The 22,886-nt window shown below is 36.3% G+C and overlaps 2 protein-coding genes and 1 pseudogene across 2 annotated transcripts; 2 read left to right on the top strand and 1 right to left on the bottom strand.

Moving 5' to 3' along the window:
• Positions 1-1,677: 1,677 nt before the first annotated feature.
• On the bottom strand, positions 1,678-11,183 carry LOC120218928 (putative pentatricopeptide repeat-containing protein At5g52630). Its single transcript, XM_039215814.1, has 4 exons — positions 9,525-11,183; positions 8,162-8,290; positions 1,959-2,053; positions 1,678-1,783 (listed from the first exon to the last, which is right to left on the bottom strand). The coding sequence occupies exons 1-2, from the start codon at positions 11,181-11,183 to the stop codon at positions 8,276-8,278; spliced, it is 1,674 nt and encodes a 557-aa protein (XP_039071745.1). The 3' UTR covers positions 1,678-1,783; positions 1,959-2,053; positions 8,162-8,275.
• Positions 11,184-13,304: 2,121 nt separating this feature from the next.
• On the top strand, positions 13,305-17,175 carry LOC120114636 (oxidation resistance protein 1-like). Its single transcript, XM_039135478.1, is given in 9 exon segments — positions 13,305-13,711; positions 14,498-15,144; positions 15,226-15,298; positions 15,427-15,475; positions 15,478-15,506; positions 15,680-15,743; positions 16,552-16,639; positions 16,750-16,834; positions 16,989-17,175. Coding segments are annotated over 9 exon segments (1,176 nt in total). The 5' UTR covers positions 13,305-13,603; the 3' UTR covers positions 17,022-17,175.
• Positions 17,176-20,413: 3,238 nt separating this feature from the next.
• On the top strand, positions 20,414-22,628 carry LOC120114624 (annotated as a pseudogene).
• The last annotated feature ends 258 nt before the right edge of the window (positions 22,629-22,886 follow it).

Below are 22,886 nucleotides of genomic sequence, written 5' to 3'. Positions count from 1 at the left end.
TTGGCGAACTTAATACCCTCTCTTTTTCATAAACCCTAAACCCCTCTTTTTCATAATTTGTATCTTGTATTAACTATATATATAAATTTATATAATTTTAGGATACATTTGATTAAGAAAAATGATAAAATTATTCTTAAAAGATGATTAATATATTTGACTGATTTATTTTGATAGATATAAAAAATAAGACATATAGGATAAAATAAATAATTTTTAATAGGACATTTTAAATGAGACTATTTTAAAAACTAAAATAGACATTTTTAACGAGATAGAGTATTAAGGATATCAAAATATATGTGATTGTATGAAAATAATAATTAAAATTTAAAATGTAAATTTATTTTAATAATGTGTTGGAAATTTTTTTATTATATAAGAGTTTTGATATTGATTTAAATTCTAATTAACAATTAAATTGAATTTTATTGTAATTACAATGATTAAAGATTACTTGATGATTTAATTTATTTAATAACTAAATGCTTATTTTAAATAAAATAATCTTATGAAATCACTTTTTTAGTGAACAAATATTTGACTTTATAGATATGAAAGGATTATGAGAGAATTATTTTGGGAGGATGTAATTGTTTTTGTGATCTATGTAATTTTTGGGTTTATATTTGTCATAATTATTTTTTATAAATAAATTAAATTTAAAAATAATTATGAATTTGTTTTGATAAACTTGAATTTGGTTTAATTTTAAATTTGGAGTCACCATCGATTTTTAGATTAAGTAGGTCGAATACCTAAAAAATGTATTTTAAAATAATTTTAATAAAAATCATTTTTTAAGATAAAAAATGGTATGCGTTTACCAAAGATTCATTTTAAAGGGTTTGAGAGTCGATTACGCGAGGGGAAGGATAAGCACCCCACAGTGTCCAAAATTGATACATCTCGATTATACATTGTCTAAATAGTGGAACTTTTATAATCGAATTCAAAAAAATAGCAATCCATTTATTTTTATGAATTTTAAAATCGAGTGAATTTCTTTTTAAAATATTTGACTCGATAGAAGATGATTTAATTCACTCAACTTTAAAATGAGTGTCCTCTTACTATGTGGATTAACGAAAATTGAAATACAGTTATGTTGGACGTAATTTCGTTAACCAGCGACGCTAGATGATATTACGTTCAGCATAATCGTGTTGCACAGTATATGCAACGTCCATGTGAGGAGCACTGGTTGGCTGTTAAATGCATTTTGTGTTATTTAAAGGGAACACTAAATCATGGACTGGTTTTCCGTGCAAATGGAGGGTCTACTGCTGTTGAGGCATTTGCAGATGCAAACTGGGCAAGTGACAGCGATGATCGACGATCTACCACTGGATTCAAGCCGTCCGTTGTCTCCCTTCGATCTTGTTTTATATGATCACCGCATCGCTCTGGTTTAATTAAAAAAAACGCAGAAGAAACGTCACCAATGAATGTCATGAAAACAACATACATATGCTTAAGGAAGCTGCATAAACCCCTTGGCTCCACCTGCAATCATGTTTCTATTTTAGCATGCAAATTTACTAATGATGCTGCAAAGCCTTTTCCACTCTCCGTAGGTGTATTATAGCCTGACAAACAGATATTCAGACACACACATATATATACATATATACTCGAATTCGAATAACATAGACGAACTCTAATATAACAATGTGATTACCAGGACTAGATATGACAGCCCGAGGACGCGGCGTGGAACTCACTCTAATATTTGGTCTAGCTTCCTCTTCAGCATCAGCTTTTGTCTTGCTTTTGACTGATCCTGCAAATCAATCATACTGAATTAACTACAACATGAAATATTCATACATCCGACATAAGGGGTATGGTTCTCCGAAGATAACTATAGCCATACCGAACATGTACTCATATTCAATACTTATTCGAAGTACGAATAACCTTCCAAGTAATGACTTGGAAGTGCTCAAAAACTCTACCTTCAGATGAAGAATCTGAATGTTTCTCTACTTCTGGTAGATAAGACTTGGAATTCTTGCTGTGGACATTTGAGAATCATCTTCACGCCTTTTCACTGCCAAACATGATACCATGATTTTCATTTCTCCCATATGAACATGTGATATTCTTAATCATAAAAAAAATTGAAAAACTCTTATCAGGAAAATTATTTCATGAATTCTCTGACACTATGTTATGGTTTAAGTCGATTAGAAGAGAAATCGAGGAATAGATAGAGAAATAGAGAGAAATTTAGAGAGAATTCATAGAAGAATTGCTTGTTCATTCATAACATGAGAAATCAAAGTGATTCTACAGCATCTTATTAGTTACAGGGCTCCAATTGTCATTAATAATGAGCCAGCTGTCTGTACAAATAACAACCTATAACAGACTAATTATCTTCTCTCCTTGCAGGTTGTTGGGCCACCAAGCTGGACCTGCTTCACTATTTCCGTATGTAGACTTGGGCCGATCCACTTCTGCCAGAACCATTATCAGGTAACTTCACTTCATCAGGTAAACGCTTCAGATCCTTTTCTCCTCTTCCAATCCCTAAATTCCCCTTTTCAATTCCCTCTCGAGCCTCAATCCCTAACCCTAGATCACTGTTTTCCCCAATTATTTCCCCCCAATTTCTCTCTCTTCTCTTCCCCGTTCATCTCCTCGTTCATCTCCTCCGACTGTAACAATACCCGCTGCTGGAAAGGATCCTTGTCCCCAAGGATCAAATTCAGGGAATTGGCCTCAAAGAACCGTATAATCTTCCCACGTATCACTGGTTTCATCAAGGTTCTTCCAGCGCACTAGCACTGCGTTACAGGTTTGTTTTGTCTATTTATGATTCGTCTACCCATAATCTTATATGGCTCGATTTTAATCGTCCGTCATCGTCCATGGCAGGAGGGTTCCTTGAAGAGACAATTGAATCCCCGACGTGCTTCTTCAGGAAGCTCACGTGAAGACAGGATGTAATCTAGAAGAATCTGGTAAGTCTAACTTATACGCAACTTCACCAATCTTCTCAATAACTTTATAAGGGCCGTAGAACTTAGCTGCTAACTTTAAATTCTTGTGCAGGGCCAACGAAGTGACAGTAGGGTTGCAATTTCAGGTAAACCGAATCTCCAACTACAATACTCTTTCTGTTCTTTTCTTGTTTGTTTGTTGTTTCATTCTGTTACTTGCATGCTCAAGTTGTAGCTTCACTAACTGTCTGATATATTCTCTACTTCTCATTAAGTCACTAACAGACTGCACATTAGTTTGCTTGCCAAACCATAGTAGGAGGCTTGTAGCCATACAATGCCTCAATGGTGTAAGCTTAAGGGCAGTGTGGTAGGTAGTATTATACCACCACTCTGCATGTGGCGCCATTTAGCCCACTGCTTTGGCTGAAAGAAACATAAACCCCTCAAATACTGTTCCACACACTGATTCACCCTTTATGTCTGACCATCAGTCTCTGGATGGTATACAGTACTAAATAGAGTTTTAGTGCCCAGTTGCCTCGTCAGTTTTCTCCAAAAGAGACTGGTAAATGTCTTGTCTCTGTCAGAAATGGCCATTTTAGGCTGGCCATGAAGTTTATAAACAGTATCCAAATAAACTCTGGCTACATCAGTAGCTGTATAAGGATGTGATAAGGCTAGGAAGTGGTTGTACTTAGTAAATTTATCAACTATCACCAAAATGCAATTTTTCTTCTGAGATGTAGGCAAGCCTTCTATGAAGTCCATAGTAATAATCTCCCAAGCCTGTTGAGGAATAGGCAATGGTTGTAGGAGTCCTGGCTTAGGAACATGTTCTACTTTAGTCTATTGACAAACTATACATCCTCTAATATAATTTACCACCATAGCCTTTAACTTAGGCCAATAAAAATTAGCCTTAATCCTTCGATAAGTAGCATGTGTTCTAGAATGTCCCCCATGAGGTGAATCATGTAAGAGTTGAAGAATTTGTAATCTTAATGTTCCAGTACCTCCAATATATACTTTGCCCTTAGAGTATGTCCACCAAGGGTCAGTAGTAGGACTTACTGGTAATATAGATAACCAGTCAGTTGCCATTTTATCCCCTTTATAGCTGTCTTCCACTTCTTGCACCCAACTAGGAATGATTAGGGTAGTACCCATAGCCATATACTGACCTTGATCTTCCCACTGTCTAGAAAGGGCATCAACAACCACATTGGACTTACCCTTCCTATACTGAATAGAATAGTCCAACCCCAATAATTTAGTCAGCCATTTCTTCTGGATGACAGTAGTTAATTTCTGCTATAACAAATATTTTAGAGGTTCATGGTCAGTTTTGATGATAAAAGGATTGCTTTCTAAATAATGCCTCCATTTAGATACTGCCATTAGAATAGCAAGATATTCTCTCTCATATATAGATAGGGCAACATGTCTAGGGCTAAGAGCCTTACTAAGGTAGGCAATAGGTCTACCATCCTGAGATAAGACAGCCCCAATTCCTCCTGAACTGGCATCTGTTTCTAAATAAAAACTCTTCCCAAAATCTGGTAATGCTAGCACAGGGGCAACACACATAGCATACTTCATATTTTTCAAAAGCAGTTAGAGCCTCAGTACTCCAGTGAAAACTGTCTTTCTTAAGCATTTGAGTCAAAGGTTTACTGATGGTACCATAATTCTTAATAAACCTTCTGTAATAACCAGTCAATCCCAAAAAACCTCTCAAAGATTTTAAAGATTTTGGCACATGCCAATTCTTCATAGCTGCTACTTTAGTAGGATCAATAGAAACCCCAGAAGCTGAAATAATATGTCCCAAGTACTCAACTTGAGTCTGTCCAAATAAGTATTTAGACATCTTGGCAAACAATTGATTAGTTTTCAAAATTTCCAGAACTAATTGTAAATGAATGATATGATCAACCATAGAAGTACTATAGACTAGGATATCATCAAAAAATACCAAGACAAATTTTCTTAAGAATGAACTAAATAATTCATTCATTAATGCTTGAAATGTAGCAGGGGCATTAGTAAGCCCAAAGGGCATTTCCTTGAACTCATAATGGCCCTGATGAGTTCTGAAAGCTGTCTTATAGATATCCTCAGGCTTAATTCTGATCTGCCAATAACCAGACCTTAAGTCAATTTTAGAAAAATAGACTGCTCCACATAATTCATCCAGTAGATCTTCCACAACAGGAATAGGAAATTTGTCCTTCACTGTCATACTGTTTAGCTTCCTGTAATCAACACAAAACCTCCAGGTACCATCCTTCTTCTTAATTAAAAGACATGGAGAAGCAAAAGGAATTTTGTTTGGTTGAATAACAGAGGAGGAAAGCATATTAGCAATATGTTTCTCTATCTCAGCTTTTTGAATATAGGGAAATCTGTAGGGTCTTAAATTGATTGGGGTAGCTTCAGGTTTTAAGAGGAATTGCATGGTCATGGTTTCTTGTAGGAGGCAGTCCTGTAGGTTCAGCAAAAATAGATTGATACTGGTCCAGAAGAGGATGGATAGCTGTAGGAGTAGTCTTGGAATCTTCACACATATTGAATAACACTACATGTCCCAAAAGAGGAGAATCAGAAACTGTCATCTTCAATAGGGTAGCTCCTGAAATCTGCTGTAAAAATTTTGAATGTTGTTGACCTTGTATGATTTGCTTCCCCTTATGCACAAGCTCATTGTCATGTTATTAAAGTCCATCAATTGGACTAAACAATCTCATCCAATCCACCCATAACACCATATCACTGCCCCCCAACTGAAGTAGTCTGAAATCATGTATAAAAGAGTGCCCTTGCATCTTCCATTCCACTTCATTACACCTTGCTGAACTGTAGAGTTGCTGCCCATTAGCTACTGTAATAGCCAAAGGATGAAGAGTATTTATCTGTATACCAGCCTCAGCCCATTGAGGTGTTAAAAAACTGTGGGTACTCCCACTGTCAATTAGTATATTCAATGGTCTTCCCTAAATTGTTCCCTGAATCCTCAGTGTATTATGACCAATACATCCAGTAATGGCATTCATAGATATTTCTAGATTTTCTTCCTCCTGTAAATTCTGCTGTTCTGGATCATTAGATAAAATTTCTGAAGGTAAGACATTTTCATCTTCAATCATCATATTCAACTGTTTTGCTTTACACTGATGGCCTGGAACAAACTTTTCACCACACTTAAAGCATAAATTATTCTGTCTCCTGTAGTCTATCAAGTTCTGTTTTTGTGTTGTAGTGGATGTATTCTTCAGTGGTAGTGTTAGCTGGTTAGGCTTAGAACCAGGTAGAGGAATTGAATGAGCTGGGTTTTTAACAAAAAGTCTGAATCTCTTACTCTCAAATTCCACAGGGAGCTCATATAATTTAGCTTGCCTGCTTGCCTCAGATAATGTTTTAGGGTCTAGAGCTTTAACTCTGTGTTTAATGTCATCCCTTAGTCTAATAATGAACAAAGAGACAAAAAATTCGTCACCTAAAGTAGGATTCTGCAGAAGCATGTGAGGATGTAGTTCTTCAAATCTGTCCTGATATTCTTCTACAGACCCTTTTTGGATCAGTTTTGTAAATTCCTCCACTATATCAACAAAGGCTTTATCACAAAACCTATGACATAAATCTGCCTCAAACTCATGCCAAGTCATATGATGTTTTTGCATAATATACCCATCAAACCAAATCTCTGCTTTACCTGTCAGATACATTGTAGCTACTTTCACCTTCTGTTCATCAGCAATACTACATAATGAAAAATATTTTTGACATTTCTGTAACCAACCTCTGGGATTACTTCCATCAAAAAATGGTAGCTCAATTTTTGGTCTATGCAACATAATCCCTGACATACTAGAAGACCCTCTTGTACCTCTTTTATCCACTTCTAAAGCCACTAACTGAGTTCTAACAGCACTGTTCTCCCCCATTTGGTTATCATTTTTGAAGCTAGCTATATGAGCAGGCAAGACATTTGGTTTAAACTTAAGAATACCAGGCTCATCCGGTTTATAAGTAAACCGAGGCTTATCACTGAATACTGTCACCTTAACAGGTTGTTTGTTACTCATATTAGATGAATCAAGGGTATGTACCTGATCCTCAAACTGATTTTGGTCCTCTTTTCTGCCAGTCAAAATCTTCAAGATTTCCTCCACTTATCCATGATTCGTAGCCAATCTAGACTCCAGTGTAGAAATCCTCTCTTCCTGAGTTTCCCACCATTTAGGTGGATTAGACTCATCTCGTCCTTGTTTCACCAGTGCTGTCAGTTCTTCCATATGCTTCTGCAACCCAGCTAAGTCTTCTGCCATATTCTGATTTTTCTTGGGCATACCACCAAACTTGCCAAAAACCGAGGCTCTCGATACCAATTTGTTATGGTTTAAGTCGATTAGAAGAGAAATCGAGGAATAGTTAAGAGAAATAGAGAGAAATTTAGAGAGAATTCAGAGAAGAATTGCTTGTTCATTCATAACATGAGAAATCAGAGTGATTCTACAGCATCTTATTTAGTTGCAGGGCTCCAATTGTCATTTAATAATGAGCCAACTGTCTGTACAAATAACAACCTATAACAGACTAATTTATCTTCTCTCCTTGCAGGTTGTTGGGCCACCAAGCTGGACTGCTTCACTATTCCCGTATGTAGACTTGGGCCGATCCACTTCTGCCAGAACCATTATCAGGTAACTTCACTTCATCAGGTAAACGCTTCAGATCCTTTTCTCCTCTTCCAATCCCTAAATTCCCCTTTTCAATTCCCTCTCGAGCCTCAATCCTAACCCTAGATCACTGTTTCCCCTAATTGTTTCCCCAATTTCTTCTTCTCTTCCCTGTTCATCTCCTCCGACTGTAACACACTAATTTACTTATAATTAATTTCCAAGTAACCGTCCATATTCATATTTACATCAGATAATAATGAAAAGGGTTCGTACAATAATTTTTCAGTTCTCGGATAGCATGGGAGAGTAATGACATCAAACAAGCGGAGTGCTTTTAGCTTCATGAATGGATATCAAACATGATTATGAACATCCCATAAACTTTGAGAAACAAACATAATTACACAAATCATTCAACTTTGACCATGTATCAAATCAATCAAAACAGAATAATCGATTACACCTTTAACCCAGAAACTGATTTTACCGAGCGATGAAACTTCAAAGAGCAGCAAAGAGAAAGAATACCAGGAAAACAAGAATCAAGCATGGAGAGAAACAGAACATCTTTCAAAGACAATACAGAGTTTATCCTGTAATCCTTGATAACTTGTTGATCATCCTGATCTTGTTCTTTCACTTTCACCCTTGGAAACACTACAAAATTTCCCAAAAAAAACAATTAAAAAAAATCAAGCTCTCAATTTTCAACAATCAAATCTCCAAAAAAAAATGAAAAATTCAGTGAAAAAGGAGACCCACTTGGTTTTTCAATCTGGTTTGACTTGTTGAAGATCGTATTCAGCTGTTGATAGCAAATCAGACTTGTGGGTGTTTTAGTTTAGAGATGACTGAATTCGGAAAATAAGAAAACAGATGGATGTATTCAAGTTATAAAATTTTGGGTTTTGTTTATGCGATGAACGCTGGGAATGCCAGGGGACGATCAACTTCGAGAGTTGGTTAAATTGGCGAACGAATCGCCTGTGGGATCCATTAACCATAACTCTTTCTTGTCCCTTTTAAGGGTAAAATACACTAATAAGTCATTCTATTATCAATTCGGTTACAATTTGGGTATTTTAAAAAAAAAATAATCAATCAATTAAATATTGTGACAGCTAAGTCACTCCATGGTTAAAATTAAAATCAATGTCCAATATGATATAATATATTAATAGTTTTAGTTCTCAAAATTTATACATTCTATCAGTATAATCTTAATTTAAAACAATTCAATAAATTTAATTCTTTTATCAATTTGATGATATTTAAGGATGGATCAAGGGGTGGTAAAAGACAATTGTACCCCTAAAAGTTTTAAATTTACATATAATTTAGGTATTTCTTTTGTATTTTCATTTGACAATCTAATTCCGCACTAACTAAACGTTTTAACAGATAAGGATAGTAAAAGTTCAGTGATTAAATTGTAATTTTAAAAGTGTGGTGACCAAAATGCAAGTGCATTAAAACTTCATTGACTATTTATGTAGTTTACCTTTTTCTTAAAAAAATATTTTCTGAATCAAATTGAATACGCCCCCCTTATGTTGACCTCCTCATGTTCAATGGCTATTTTCCTCCGTCTCATGAGCATTCTACTTAATGGCCACTTGCTCCTCCACCACGTTTGCACACTCGTGTACATTATCTCTGGGTTCATTGATGCATCTTATAGCACTCAACCTTGATTGGTTTCGAAAATCATCTCTGGGATTCAATTGTTTCAAAGGATCATCAATCCTAACACCCTCTCCATGTTCTAAACAAAAATTCGGATTCGGAAATCCGAAATCCGAAATGAATAAGACTGTTACCAAATATCCCCACAAGTACAACTACCACTATGAAACTTATGGTATCTGTTAACATCCCTTACAACGATCACCTTGTTTATTGCTCTGCTTATGTACTTAAAAGCTTCGTGACAGTCCTTGCAGATTCGGAGATTCTTTACAATCCTTATCGGCTTCCCTGCCGGTGCAGCTCCGCTTACTATTGCATATGCTAAAGCCAACTTCTCACTATGATACCGAAGTGCTTCTTTTTTCTCCCCTTCTCCTACTTCATGCAACATCTCATCCCATACTGGCCTGTATCCTAGTTTTTCGATTGCGTCCATTAACTCGGCCAACTTTGTGTAGATTTCTTCAGTTCTCTGGTGCTTCCTATCCCCTGCCATGAACACATGCACTTCCCCCTTGACTTCGATCCAACTCTTCCCACCTTCCTTTTTGACTCTCCGATTTTTCATCGACTTCCTCGTACTGGCAACCTCTGCCCATCTCCCTGCAGCTGATAAGACATTCGCAGCTATCGAGTAAGCTGAATCGTCGTGAGGATCCAATTCTAGCAACCTTCTAGTCATCCGCAAAGCCATATCTGGTTCACAATGATGAGCACAACTTGACAACAATGATCTCCACACTGCAGCATCAGGGTTAAACGGCATTGTTGTTGCGATGCCCTCGGCATCCTGCAACCGCCCTGCTCTGCCCAATGCACCGATCAAACATGTATAATGCTCTAGCCACGGCTCTAAATCATACTCCACTTTCATCCTCTTCAGCCACATCTCAGCTTCACCAACCAAGCCGGCATTGTAAAAGCCCAAAAGCGCAGCTAAAAAGCTATACTCGTCCGGCACCAAGCCTCCGTCCTCCATCATTTGAAACAACTCGATTACCGAATTCGCATTACCTTGTTGTGCATAACTGCTCATCAAAGCATTCCACCCTACAATATTCATGGCATCAACATTTTCGTCAAACACCTTCCGCGCATCCAAAACAAGCCCCGATTTCCCATACCCATCAACCAAAGCACTCCCTACAATCACATTCTTATCGAACCCAGTAACAACCGCGTGCCCATGAATCATCCTGCATTGCTCTAAAGCAGCCAAATCCGCTACCGCTCGTAACGCCCCCGAAACGCTATACATGGTAGAACTCACATCGCAAGACCTCATTGCAGAGAACAAAGATAAAGACTCAACCGGCTTAGAATTCTGCGCCAACCCAACAATCACCGCTGCATAGCAAACTTCATCTCGTTCATGCATTTTATCGAACACCTTCATCGCATCCATCGGAAGTCGATATTTAAAGTAAAAGTTAACCAAAGCGGAGCCGGAAAAAGGTTGGGTGTTGAGGAAAAGCTTAAAGGAAAGAGCGTGCAATGAGAGGCCGAAGAAAAGACAACGAGGAAGCGAAACGCAAGCTTTGAAAAGAGAAGCTATGGTTCGTTGATTGGGGAGGATGGGGTGGCGGAGCATTGAGAGGAAGAAAGTGAGGGAAAGTGGGGAATTGGAGTGAGCTGAAATGAGAGAAGTCCATGAGACGATGTTGGGCGATGGGATTTGATTGAAGATTCGAAGCGAGGAATCGAGGAGGTTTGATTTGGAGTAGAGAGTGATTATATTGTTGAGAATCGATCGATCGAACCGTGGGGATTTCAGTGCTCGGGCATGGAAGATTCGTGGGTCGCCGATGGGTTGTTGTTGCAGTGCTCGAACAGCGCTTGTCGGTTCTCCGATTAAGTTCATACTCTAATAACTGATAACTTGTATGGCTTAATGAAACTATATAAAATTTAGATGACCTTATTCTTATATGTAATTCTCATATGTAATGAGATGAGGAGACGTAAGGTAGTAGATTGTCCCAACGTTAGGTTGAGAGCAGCTTTTATGAAAAACCTCCGAAAATCAGAATTATGAATTACTAACATGGAATTATTAATGAAATATATCAAACTTAATTTTTTTAAGGTAAATTACGTGTTTAGTATATAAACTATCAGTTTTAGTTTGTTTTAATATATAAACTTTTATTTTTTTAAAATCATATCTAAAGTTTAATTGTTGTTTCATTTTAGTATCCGTCTTTAAAAATTTTAGTTTTTATTTTGAAACAAATAAAAAAAATGACTCGTGTTGAATTTTTTATTATGTTTACCATCTTCGTGATGCTCCACCTCGCTGTTGTTAAACTGCCATTAGTAAATGGAAGAGATGATAAACCTGGCTGGATATAGGAAAAACGTCGACATTTTTTTAATTTCAAGTGCATACAGATACAGAATGGAACGAATAGAGACCTGATCTAAAAAACTATATCGAACTTTCAGGACTTACCAAGAGTTCGCCTCCTTGTTTGGCTGATCTGTAAGTGGAAATTGATGAGTGATGAAGAAAGATTGCGACGGCATATGACTGACGATGGAAGTTGTGCCTTTAGAGTTGTTTGGATCTATTTTGTGGTGTCTATGGACGAGACGGAACCAAGTCATATTTTCACCGGAAGTTTTGTAGGTAGAGAGTGTGCTGCAACGAAGCCGACGGTTGATTATGGAAGCAAAACAAGCACGAGATTTCTTTTCAGCGCCCTTACATAGGTGTAACAGGCAATCTCGGGACGTTCGATGGATTCCTCCACTGAGAGGATGGTACAAGGTTAACACGGACGGGGCTCATAGACCCGTAACTGACCTCGAAACATGCGGTGGAGTTATTTGAGATGCTTCGGAAAATTAGATCGATGATTTTTCGGAGACCATAGGAGTATGTACGGTGTTAGATGCGGAGCTTTGGGGTGCTTTAGAAGGACTTACTATGGCTTGAAAGTTGGGTCTGAAACACACAGTGCTTGAGACGGATAGCAAAGATACTTGGTTACTCGTCCAGCAAGGTGATAATATGGAGTCGGTCATATAGTGTATATTATACGTTGAGATTGACAGTTGATTTTTAACCCACGTGACTCGAGAAGGAACAATTTCCGTTAAAATTTGAATAAATTTACAAAAATGTTTAAATTAACTTAATTTAAAATTTACATAAAAAATTAACCAAATCGGATCGTATAGTAACAAGAATACAAATTAAATTTGTTAAAAAATAACGCGAAAAGCCGAATTAGGGATAGCAACGGGTCGGATCCAGCTAGACCCAAATCTATTTTTACATCTTGGATCTAGACATGTCTCAAATCCACGGGTCTAGAAAATTGAGACCTAGATCCAGTTCCACGGACTCAAGATTCGTGAATAAAACAAGTTTTAAAAATATTTATTACTAAATTAACCAAATCGGATCGTATATGTAACAAGAATACATATTAAATTTGTTCAAAAATAACATGAAAAGCCGAACTAGGGATGACGACAGACTGGATTTGAATCTTATCCAACTAGACCCATATCTATATCCATTTTTACATCTTGGATTTAGACCCGTCCCAAATTCGTGGGTCTAAAAAATTGAGACCTAGATCCAAATCCAACGCATCTCACAGATTCAGGTCTAAAATAGATATATTAAAAAAATCATTCGACCTATTTCTTAACATAATAAAATTGTTATTGACTAATTTCACATCACATCTCCTATTAAGTAAAAATTAATTTCAATACAATCAGTAATAAAAAACGATAAACTAAAGTATAAAAAAAACTCTAACACAATTATACAAATGTAATTAAGGCGTCTTCCTCTATAAAATATTTATATATATTTTAAAATTATTATGTTATTTATATATATTTTAAAACTTTTTTCTATAAACGTTTAAATGGATTTAAATTCGATATCTTAGTGTCAGATGCATACTCGAATCCCTGCTTTAATTAGAGGATCTAGATTTGATCTCAATCTATTAGATCTAAAATTTTAGGATCCAGATCATGTAAAACAGATCTAAAACTAGAATTCGGGTTGAGTCCAAGATCCATTGCCATCCCTAAGCCGAACGCATCAAATACCGCATCTTCCCTCTTCTCTGCTTTTCTCCGTTTCAATTTTCCCTCATTTTCTTTCTCGTCTTCCTAGTCTTTGTTCAAACCAGAAAAATTTAATGTTTCCCCTTCAATTCTACAAAAAAAAAATCTCGATATATTAACTAAAATATATATGGGTTAAAATCTGTATGTGCATATATATTTCCCAGAAAAAAAATTGGGGCGAAAATGTACACGTTGAAAGATAAAGTAGCGGGAAGTATTTCACGTTTATTTGCAGATTCACCGTCTCCTTCTTCTCCTTCTCCTCCATCTTCTGTGCCAGATCTTTCTCAGGTGATTTATTTACTTGTTTTTCCTCTAATATATTTGTTGTTAGAAATCTGGATCTGGGTTGGATATAGCAAATGTAGCTATTTTTTATTGATTTTTTGTGGGTTTTTTTCCTTCAACCTGGGCAGTGATATTTATATGTTTTATATATGATCTTTGAGAAACGACTTAAATTTTCTGGGTTTGTTTTATTTTTCTTTTCATTTGATTCCTAATCATAAAAAATAGGGATGTACACATGAGTTTGTGTAAGTGGTTTTAACCTTTAAGAAATATATTAGAAATTCGGGTGTGCGGAATTATAAAATGATGACAGAGGGAAATTAAATAATCAAAAGAAAATGTAAATAAATATCTAAATTATACGAGAATTTGAAATTTTCAGAGTCCCCGATCCCCTGTAAGAAACTATTTCTGATAGCTTAGACAGTGCAAGAAAGGGTAACAGATAATAAAAATGTGCTTATTATTTCTCATAAAGAAATGTTTTTTGTTTTTCATGTTCGTTTTAATGTACACGTTCATGATTCATAGCTGAAACTCTCATAAAATATTGTCATTGTCTAGGCTTAAGATAACCCACTTCATAGATTGATCTAAATTAATTGGGGGGGGGGTTCATTTAAAGTTTCAATTGTTTGATCTTTGGAATGATAAAATTATTATATATGTATACGCGCACACATATTTATATGTTTTGAAAGAACCAATACCTTCATTGACTAATAGTTTTGAAAGTTATGAATTTTTGTTGAATGATTTCATGAAATGAAACTTTTGGATGTGTAGGCCAGATGGTACTCTAAAGGGTCAAAATCTTTTTCTTCGATAGTTTCTGACATTATTCCTTCACTAAGCTACGGTGAGTCTAAATCGAATGATAATGGAACTAGTCTAAATCTGGTTCAGTCGCATCCCGTTAGATGGAAAGATTACAAGTTAGAGATGCAACATGAAGTCACGAACAGCGGTAAAGAATACACCGCCACTTTTGCAACCGAAGAGCTAGAAAAGACAGGTGAAGATACGAAGAAAGTTTGGACTCGTAATGACGATAAGCAAATGTTTGTTAAAGTTTGTCATAACTACTTCTCGATACAACATGAAGCCCCGAATAGTGGTGAAGAATACACGACTGCTTGTACGAGCAGAGAATCAAAAAAGGCTAGTGAAGATGAGAAGAAAATTTGGATTCATAATGACGATAAGCAAATGGTCATTAAACTTAGTCCTCCTAGTGAGAATAAGGACCGCGTTTCTGAAAGCAGCAGTACTGATTCTGAAGAATTTCAAGAAGCAAGCGGAGAGCAGAGTCCAATGAAGCCTACACCAAAACTTTCTGATGAATCTGTATTCATTAACTATGATTTGTACGAGTTCTTAATGTCTTCCCTCCCCAATATTGTTAAAGGGTGTCAATGGATGTTGTTGTATAGGTAAGTTTTGTGATAAGCTGTGCTGTTTGCTCTTGGTTTTCGATCTTGATTTGAAATTAACTCTTTCCAAATGAAGGGCAGTACGTTGAAGCACGGTATATCACTTCGTACGCTAATTCGTAAGAGTGCTGAACTCCCTGGCCCTTGTTTGCTGGTATGTTGATGTTTATACTACAAATGCAACCGTTATTAGAAGCTGTCTATGAATCTTTCAGAACTTTACAAATCCTTGATTAGTTTTTAATACCTGGAATTATTCACATGATTTTGTATAAATTATAGATTACTGGAGATAAGCAAGGAGCTGTCTTTGGTGCAATGTTAGAATGCCCGTGATACCAACACCGAAGAGAAAATATCAAGTACGCAACAGCCACCAGTTTAGGTTTCGAATGTAGTTTTGTTTTACATGATATGGTTTCTCCTTCTGATTTGTTGCATGCTTGCTCAATTCATTTCTCTGACCTTTCATTTCTTAATTTATCTACCGGAACTTCACGCCTTTTTTAGCTTTATTTTTCTTCTTTCATGACAGGGAACGAACCAGACTTTTGTATTCACAACCAAATATGGTGAACCGAGGCTATTTAGACCCACTGGTATGCAATTTTGTTTTCTTTCTTTCTTCATTTTTTTTTTTTTGATAAAAAGGGAGGCCTCGTTAAAAACCCCTTCATAATCGTCAAGCAACAAGAGTGGCTCAACGGACATTGGAAGGAGGAAAAGAGTGTCTCAAAATTTATTGCATAGATACCAAGTACAAGAAGAGTACAACACCACCAAACACAACCTGACTACCACCTCAACAATGATCAATGTTAAACTACAGAATCATAGCAATGACCAAACCCAACTCAAGAAAACTATATCCTAAAAACAATCAACCAAACGCAAGCATAACACAATTGAAAAATATAACCAAATCTTCCCCAAATACAACAAACTCAATGCAACAAATATATCCCAACCAATTAGCCTATCCCTAACTTAGCATATTCATCTGCTTCCCAGTTAGCTTCTCTCAACACATGCCTAACAATAACACCTTTATCAACCACAATCGAGGTGATATCGATTACATTTTTTCTTAGATGCTTGGAAAAATATTTCTGCCTACACATGATAATGACATGCATGGAGGGAAAGATTAGTTTAATGCTATATTACTCAGGTTTCGGTGAGTGTCGAAAATTGGTATGTATCAGACACAAGCATGTTAAATTTTCTTTGAAGATTTTCTACTGTATTCTGTGTTTCTGTCTCATTTACCCTACTTGAAATGTTCCCTTCGTCGGTTCAGTTTATTACTAAATGCTATCAAAGAAGTCCATTAATAGTTTGAGTTCATGCCGAATGGTCTTTTTTATGGGTTCTAAATTCTAATCTTGCATCATATAATCTAAACAGGTGTGAATCGTTATTATTATATATGTATGAATGACATGTTTGCACTTGGAGGTGGTGGCAACTTTGCTTTGAGCTTCGACGGAGATCTGTAACTCTCTATTTGCCAATCTCTCTTTCTAGTCCCTACAACTAGACATCCATTCAAATTACTTTTACATATTTTCTCTTTATTGTGATTTTCTTTTCTTTTTACAATAGGTTATGTGGAACTAGTGGACCTTGCGAAACGTTTGGGAACCAATGTCTGGCTTGTAACGAAAACTTCGAACTAAGGAACCTCGAGGTAATTCAGTTTCTACTACATGTTGTTTCGAGTCTGTATTTTTCTTGAAGTTTCCGTGCGTGATGCTCATGTTGGACATATACTCGATACTCCGGGCAACATCGATCGTTTCTCTTATTCTTTTTTCTTCTTCTTCTTCTTTCGTACTTTGCAGCTTTGGGGATTTACACATGCATCACGAAACTAAAAGCAAGTGAAAGAAGACTGGGAGTTTATTTGTGTTTTAGCTGAAGTGATAAAAACCAGTATCTAAATTATCATTCTTTATTCTTTGATGGGTACCATACATAATTTGCCCTTATTTTTCGGGGACTTAGATCGAGTGTGATTGGCAAATACATTGTAAGTTATAAATTATGGTTTTCTTGCATCGTTTTACATTGTTTGAAAGAATAGTTACGAGTCTCGAACATGAAAGATTATAAAAAGAGCATACGCATAAAACTACGATTTAGATGGAACTATACATATATCAACAAGCAACGTTATTTCTATTATATTCATCATTTTCTTTGTTGATCTCAATGATACGAAAGCATTTTCTTATGGTGCTCGTATAGCCGAGCAAGGGTGAATCGAGGGGCCGGTCGTCCCTTTTAAAAATTTAAAATTATCATATATTTTAGATTTTTTATATTTTTTTATTAAAAATCTCTTTTTTTTCCTATGAAAGTCCAAGTTTGCATTTCCTAAAATTTTATAATTTTGAGTTCATCGTCTAATGTAAAATCTTACTTCTGTCCTCATCCTTATAACCAAACATCATGACATCATAATAAAGATATGATTTTCAGATTTCCGGGATTTTTCAAAGATATAATTTTATGTATATTTATAATCTTTTCAGATTTCCTATACTAGTTCAATTTGTACGATTTATGGTAAATTTTTAATGTTGACTTGCAGAAGTTGTTTTGAGCAGAATCTGCTGTCATGTTTTCTGACTTATCATTGATTAAAAAGTCATATCTTTTTTTAAACACCTCGAAATCAGAAGCCATTTCTTTTAAACAAAACTAGATTGGTATACGAATCCAACGGTATAAAGATTATCCTCTAATAATTTCTTTAGAAATTATGGTGATTTTCTAAACTTGTTCAGAACACAACTCTAAGTAGATTTCACCAATTTGCAATTTCAGCTTATTCACTAATTCTATTAGCTCACCAAGTGAACAAATATGCATGAACCACAAAACACATCACAATTAGGAGTCATTTCTTACCATAGTAACTCCGTCACTGTCTCATTGCAAGCCAATGTTTGTTTAATAACATAAGTACAAATTAAATTTGCACTCACCTAATATCCTTAGTTTGTAAATATTCCTTAGAGATTCACATTTCATCCTTAAGCTTCTCCTTAGCTTTAATAATGTTTGATCTTGATTTCAAGCACATAATCTAAATGAGCATCATAACAACACATATATAAATTCAAACCACATGTTAGAATCTTACAAACAAAAACACACATTATAAAATAATTTCTTAAAAATCTTCCGATACTCATTTAATACTAATTTAATGTCACCAAAATCTATGTTGACCTTAACACTTCAAATTGACCATTCAAGTTCCTTTTAATCCAAATTTATCCAAACTTCACATAATATTTTAAATTAAGTTCTCAACTTTTTCATATTTGTGATTTTATCCTCTAATTTTACCAACTTTCCAAAATGACCCAATTTCACATCCTAACATCAATTTCAATACATTAATTTCCAGAATAGTACATCAACTGTTGATCAATTACACATTGATTCCACAATTGAATAATATGTCCCCCAACTTTCACAAAATTACAAGAGGGTCCCTATAACTTTCTAAGGCTTGTAGAATCATTCCTACATCATTTCCAACCTTACATAATTTTTCCGTAATTTTTCTCACCCTCGTCGCCTAGGATGAATACTTTGAACAATCAAGATTAGAGTTTTCATGACTTCACTTGATTTCGATTCGATTCGAGCATAAAATCAACCTCTATTCAATATTATAAAATCTCTACAATCAAATCCCTAATCAAATTTCATCAAAACACAAACTTTCTCTAATTTTAGGGTTAGGCCGAAAATTATAGATCTATTTTTGGAGGTTTGATCATGATTTGATCATCAATTATGTTTGGAAATGATTCTACAACCTCAATAACATCAAAATCCATCATCATTTCAATAAACCCTAATATAAACATAAACCCTAAATTTTGGGATCTTTGAAATCAAACAAGATTAACATGCAATAATGGTACCTAGATTTTGGGTTCTTATAGGATTGATTTTTTTTTATTAATATTTACTTTATTGGAGATGTGATTGCTCAAGAAGATGGGGTTTCCCATCTTTCTTCTGGCACTGTTCATTACAATCCTTCAGATCTTTCATCATCTCAGAAGAATGGAATTCCCGGTGCTGTAACTAAGTCATCAACTCGTCCCGTCGTGTTGATTGACACACAGGAAACCGGGATTCGACTCGTTCACACCTTGGTGGTTTGTGCGAAAACTGTCCAGCAAGATAATCTCAAGCTGGTCGATGCACTAGTGAAGCATATAGGTTTCTTGTTTCTTATTTCATTTCTGGGTTTTATTGCAGGAGGATGAGTATGTTGGAAATGCTTCCGTTTGAAAAATGCCTCCAATTCGAGGTGAGCTATATGCTTATTTCTTATTTATCATCTCCCTGTCTGGTTGATCCAAAGTACAACTTATATTTGAAAGTGCTCTTAAATTTCTTCTAATATAGTTTCTACATTTTCACTTTCTTCTTTATCCTTGAGTAATCATGTTTTACCTTTTAAGCTCTTATCTTTTGCTATTTTTTTCATTTGGCTATAGGTAGGGACGTTCAAGTTTTTCAGAGTGATATAATTCCATTTTCGGTTTTATTTTACTCACATGTACAATTTGTGTTGCAGTTGTCGTACAAGATTCAGAAATAAAAATGCAGTAGAGAATGCCTCAACTTCAACTAAGCCCTCAAATGGTTGTCTAGGTTTGGATTTTGAGTAAAGTTTTAAGAATAAAAAAGATGGAAGAAGGAGAGAAGGAAGTGAGGAATTTGGTGGAAGGTTTAATGGAGAAAACATGAGATAACGGTCAAAATGGGAAATTTTCTGGGGAAATATTGGGAGAGGAAAAGAAACAGTTTGATTAGGTTGAGGAAGAAGATGAGGGTGAGGTTGAAGAAGAAGAATGATTAAAATAGTCTAGCTGTGACGGTCAACAATCTAAATTCCACTTGTGATTTTCGTTATGTAGTGATCATTTTATAACAAATGATAATATTAATGATCGATTTGTAATTTCTTAAACATCAATAATGAAAACGATTACTAAACCAAACCTTAGTGAGTATTGACATAGTTTTCGATACATTTGATTCAATTTAATAACCATAATTGAAACCTTATTTAAAATTAAAACCTAGCCCAAACCGGACCTGTTCCATAATCCAATCCCAGCCGTTTATTAACAAAAATATTCCACAATATCCACCGTCCAAACGGCATAGAACCCGATCCCTCACACATCCATTCCCTTCTTTACTCTTGGCTTCTACCAAGCGGCTTTCTCTCTCAACATCGCCCCCCTCAAAATCTATTTTTGTCTTCTTATTCTTCTTCTCCAAATCCCTAAAAAAATCCAAAAACCCTAATCTAATTTAAGACTGAAAATCGAAGAAATTGTTAGATTTTGAGGGAATAAAAGAGAAGAAAAAAGAGAGGAGGGGGAATGGATTCAGATCAGGGGAAGCTGTTTATTGGTGGGATATCATGGGAAACAAACGAGGATAGGCTGAAGGAATACTTTGGTCAATACGGCGACATCGTACAGACTGTTGTTATGAGAGATAAGGTTACGGGTAGACCTCGAGGTTTCGGATTCGTTGTCTTCTCAGATCCGTCCGTCCTCGATTCTGTTCTGCAAGAGAAACACACTATCGATAGTAGAACGGTGAGATTCTTACTGGTTTTGTATTTATTTGGTGTGTGTTGGTGATTGTTTAGGGTTATTGATGACTACGATGAGTTTTCCTTTTTGATACTGATTTTAGGAAGGGGAATAAATTTGGGTTCATGGTATTTTTCCAATTATGTGTATTTATTGTTAATTATGTACTTTATACTTGGTTTTTCTTGGTGTGTTATATATTGTTTGGTTAGCTTAGGATTTTTTATTTCAAGTTTCTGTATTTATCTCGTCTGTATTGTTATTGGTCTTGCTGTTTCCCAATTATAAGATAACTGTTTCCCAGGTTGAGGCAAAAAGGGCTTTATCTAAAGAGGAGCAGCAAACATCTGCTAGATCTGGCAATTTTAATCAGGGTAGAAATTCCGGAGGTGGTGGAAATATCAGAACCAAGAAAATTTTTGTCGGAGGGTTGCCTCCGACTTTAACTGAAGATGGTTTTCGTCAATACTTTGAGGCTTATGGTCATGTCACTGATGTAGTAATCATGTATGACCAGAATACTCAACGGCCCCGTGGATTTGGCTTTATCTCCTTTGAGACGGAAGATGCAGTTGATAGGGTTTTGCAGAATAATTTTCATGATTTGAATGGAAAGCAAGTTGAAGTGAAGCCAGCCCTTCCTAAAGACGCAAATCCTGGTGCAGTTAGCCGAACTATGAGTGGTGGTTTCGGAGGTTACCAGGGCTATAGTTCTTCTGGCGGGAATTCAGGTTCTTATGATGGTCGTATGGACTCCAACAGTTTCGTGCGTGCCCAAGGTACTGGAGCTGGCTTTCCACCTTATGGCTCATCGGGATATGCACCTGGTTATGGGTATGGTCCTGCAAGTAATGGTGTTGGTTATGGTAGTTATGGAAATTATGGTGCTGCAGGTGCTGGTTATTGTGCTCCTGTGGGTGCCACTTATGGGAATCCCAATGCTGGTTATGCAAGTGGGCCTCCCGTGCCGCTAGAAGTTCTTGGGGCGCTCAAAATCCATCTGGCTATGGTGCTATGGGTTATGGAAATGCTGCTCCTTGGGGTGCTGGCAGTGGTGGCCCAGGTTCTGCAGCTGCTGGTCAATCTCCCACTGGAGCTACTGGGTACGGAATCAAGGTTATGGATATGGTGGATATGGAGCAAGTGATGGATCATACGGGAATGCTGGATATGGGGCTGCTGGAGGTCGTTTTGGTGGTACTCCTAATAATAATGCTGGTGTGGGTGGGGGAGATCTACAAGGGAGTGGTGGTGGTTACATGGGGAGTGGATATGGTGATGTAAATGGAAGTTCAGGGTATGGTAATGCATCATGGAGGTCTGATTCATCCCAAGGTTCTGGAAATTATGGGGGTGCTCAAGCAAATGGTCCTCATGGAGGACAAGGTGGTTATGGTGGTGGATACGGTGGTGCACAGGGCCGACAAGCTCAACAACAACAGTGATTCTATCACTTTAAAGACAACTTGATCTCATCCTTTTCTGTGCATAACCTTCGCCTTGCCCTTGTAAGTGTGTTGGTTTCTTACTCCCAGCAGTGACAGGAGAGGCTCAAGTTGGATGCCAAATTACCTAGGGACCGGTTGGATTGCTTGACACCCTGTTGTTTGCAGTATCTATTTTGCTAGTTATAATAAGTAGTTTTGAGGCTTAATAGATGCCTTTCTTCAGTTGTGCTACTGAGTGCAGTTTAAATTTGGCTTGCTTTATATTTTGTTTCTTTTCCTTGCTGCTCCAGTACGTTTCTTATCTATGGTAGTGTTTAAGCTATGTTAGTTTATATAACTTATATTTGTGTATCTTGCTATTTTGAATATTTTATTGTTATTTATATCATCTAGGAAACTTGGATGATAGATCATCATGCTTGATTTGATATGATCAGTAGGCTATGGAGATTTATCAAGATTTTTAATGGTAGTGGTGGAGCTATGCGCCACTTGGGTTGATCACTCGTAGTGATAGCGATAAACATAGTGGTAGCTGACACTTGAGGATGGCATAATCATTCCCCCCTGTATTTGCCCTTGTGTTGTACAGGCGGAGAGATGCTCGAGAGTTCAAAGTGGAGTCAAGTGTCCTCTCATGGCTGGA

This window comes from Hibiscus syriacus, unplaced genomic scaffold (assembly GCF_006381635.1).
Source record: "Hibiscus syriacus cultivar Baekdansim isolate YM2019G1 unplaced genomic scaffold, ASM638163v2 tig00000778_pilon, whole genome shotgun sequence".
Lineage (NCBI taxonomy): Eukaryota > Viridiplantae > Streptophyta > Magnoliopsida > Malvales > Malvaceae > Hibiscus > Hibiscus syriacus.
The sequence above is the reverse complement of the archived record's forward strand: the minus strand, read 5'-3'. Positions and strand labels throughout refer to the sequence as shown.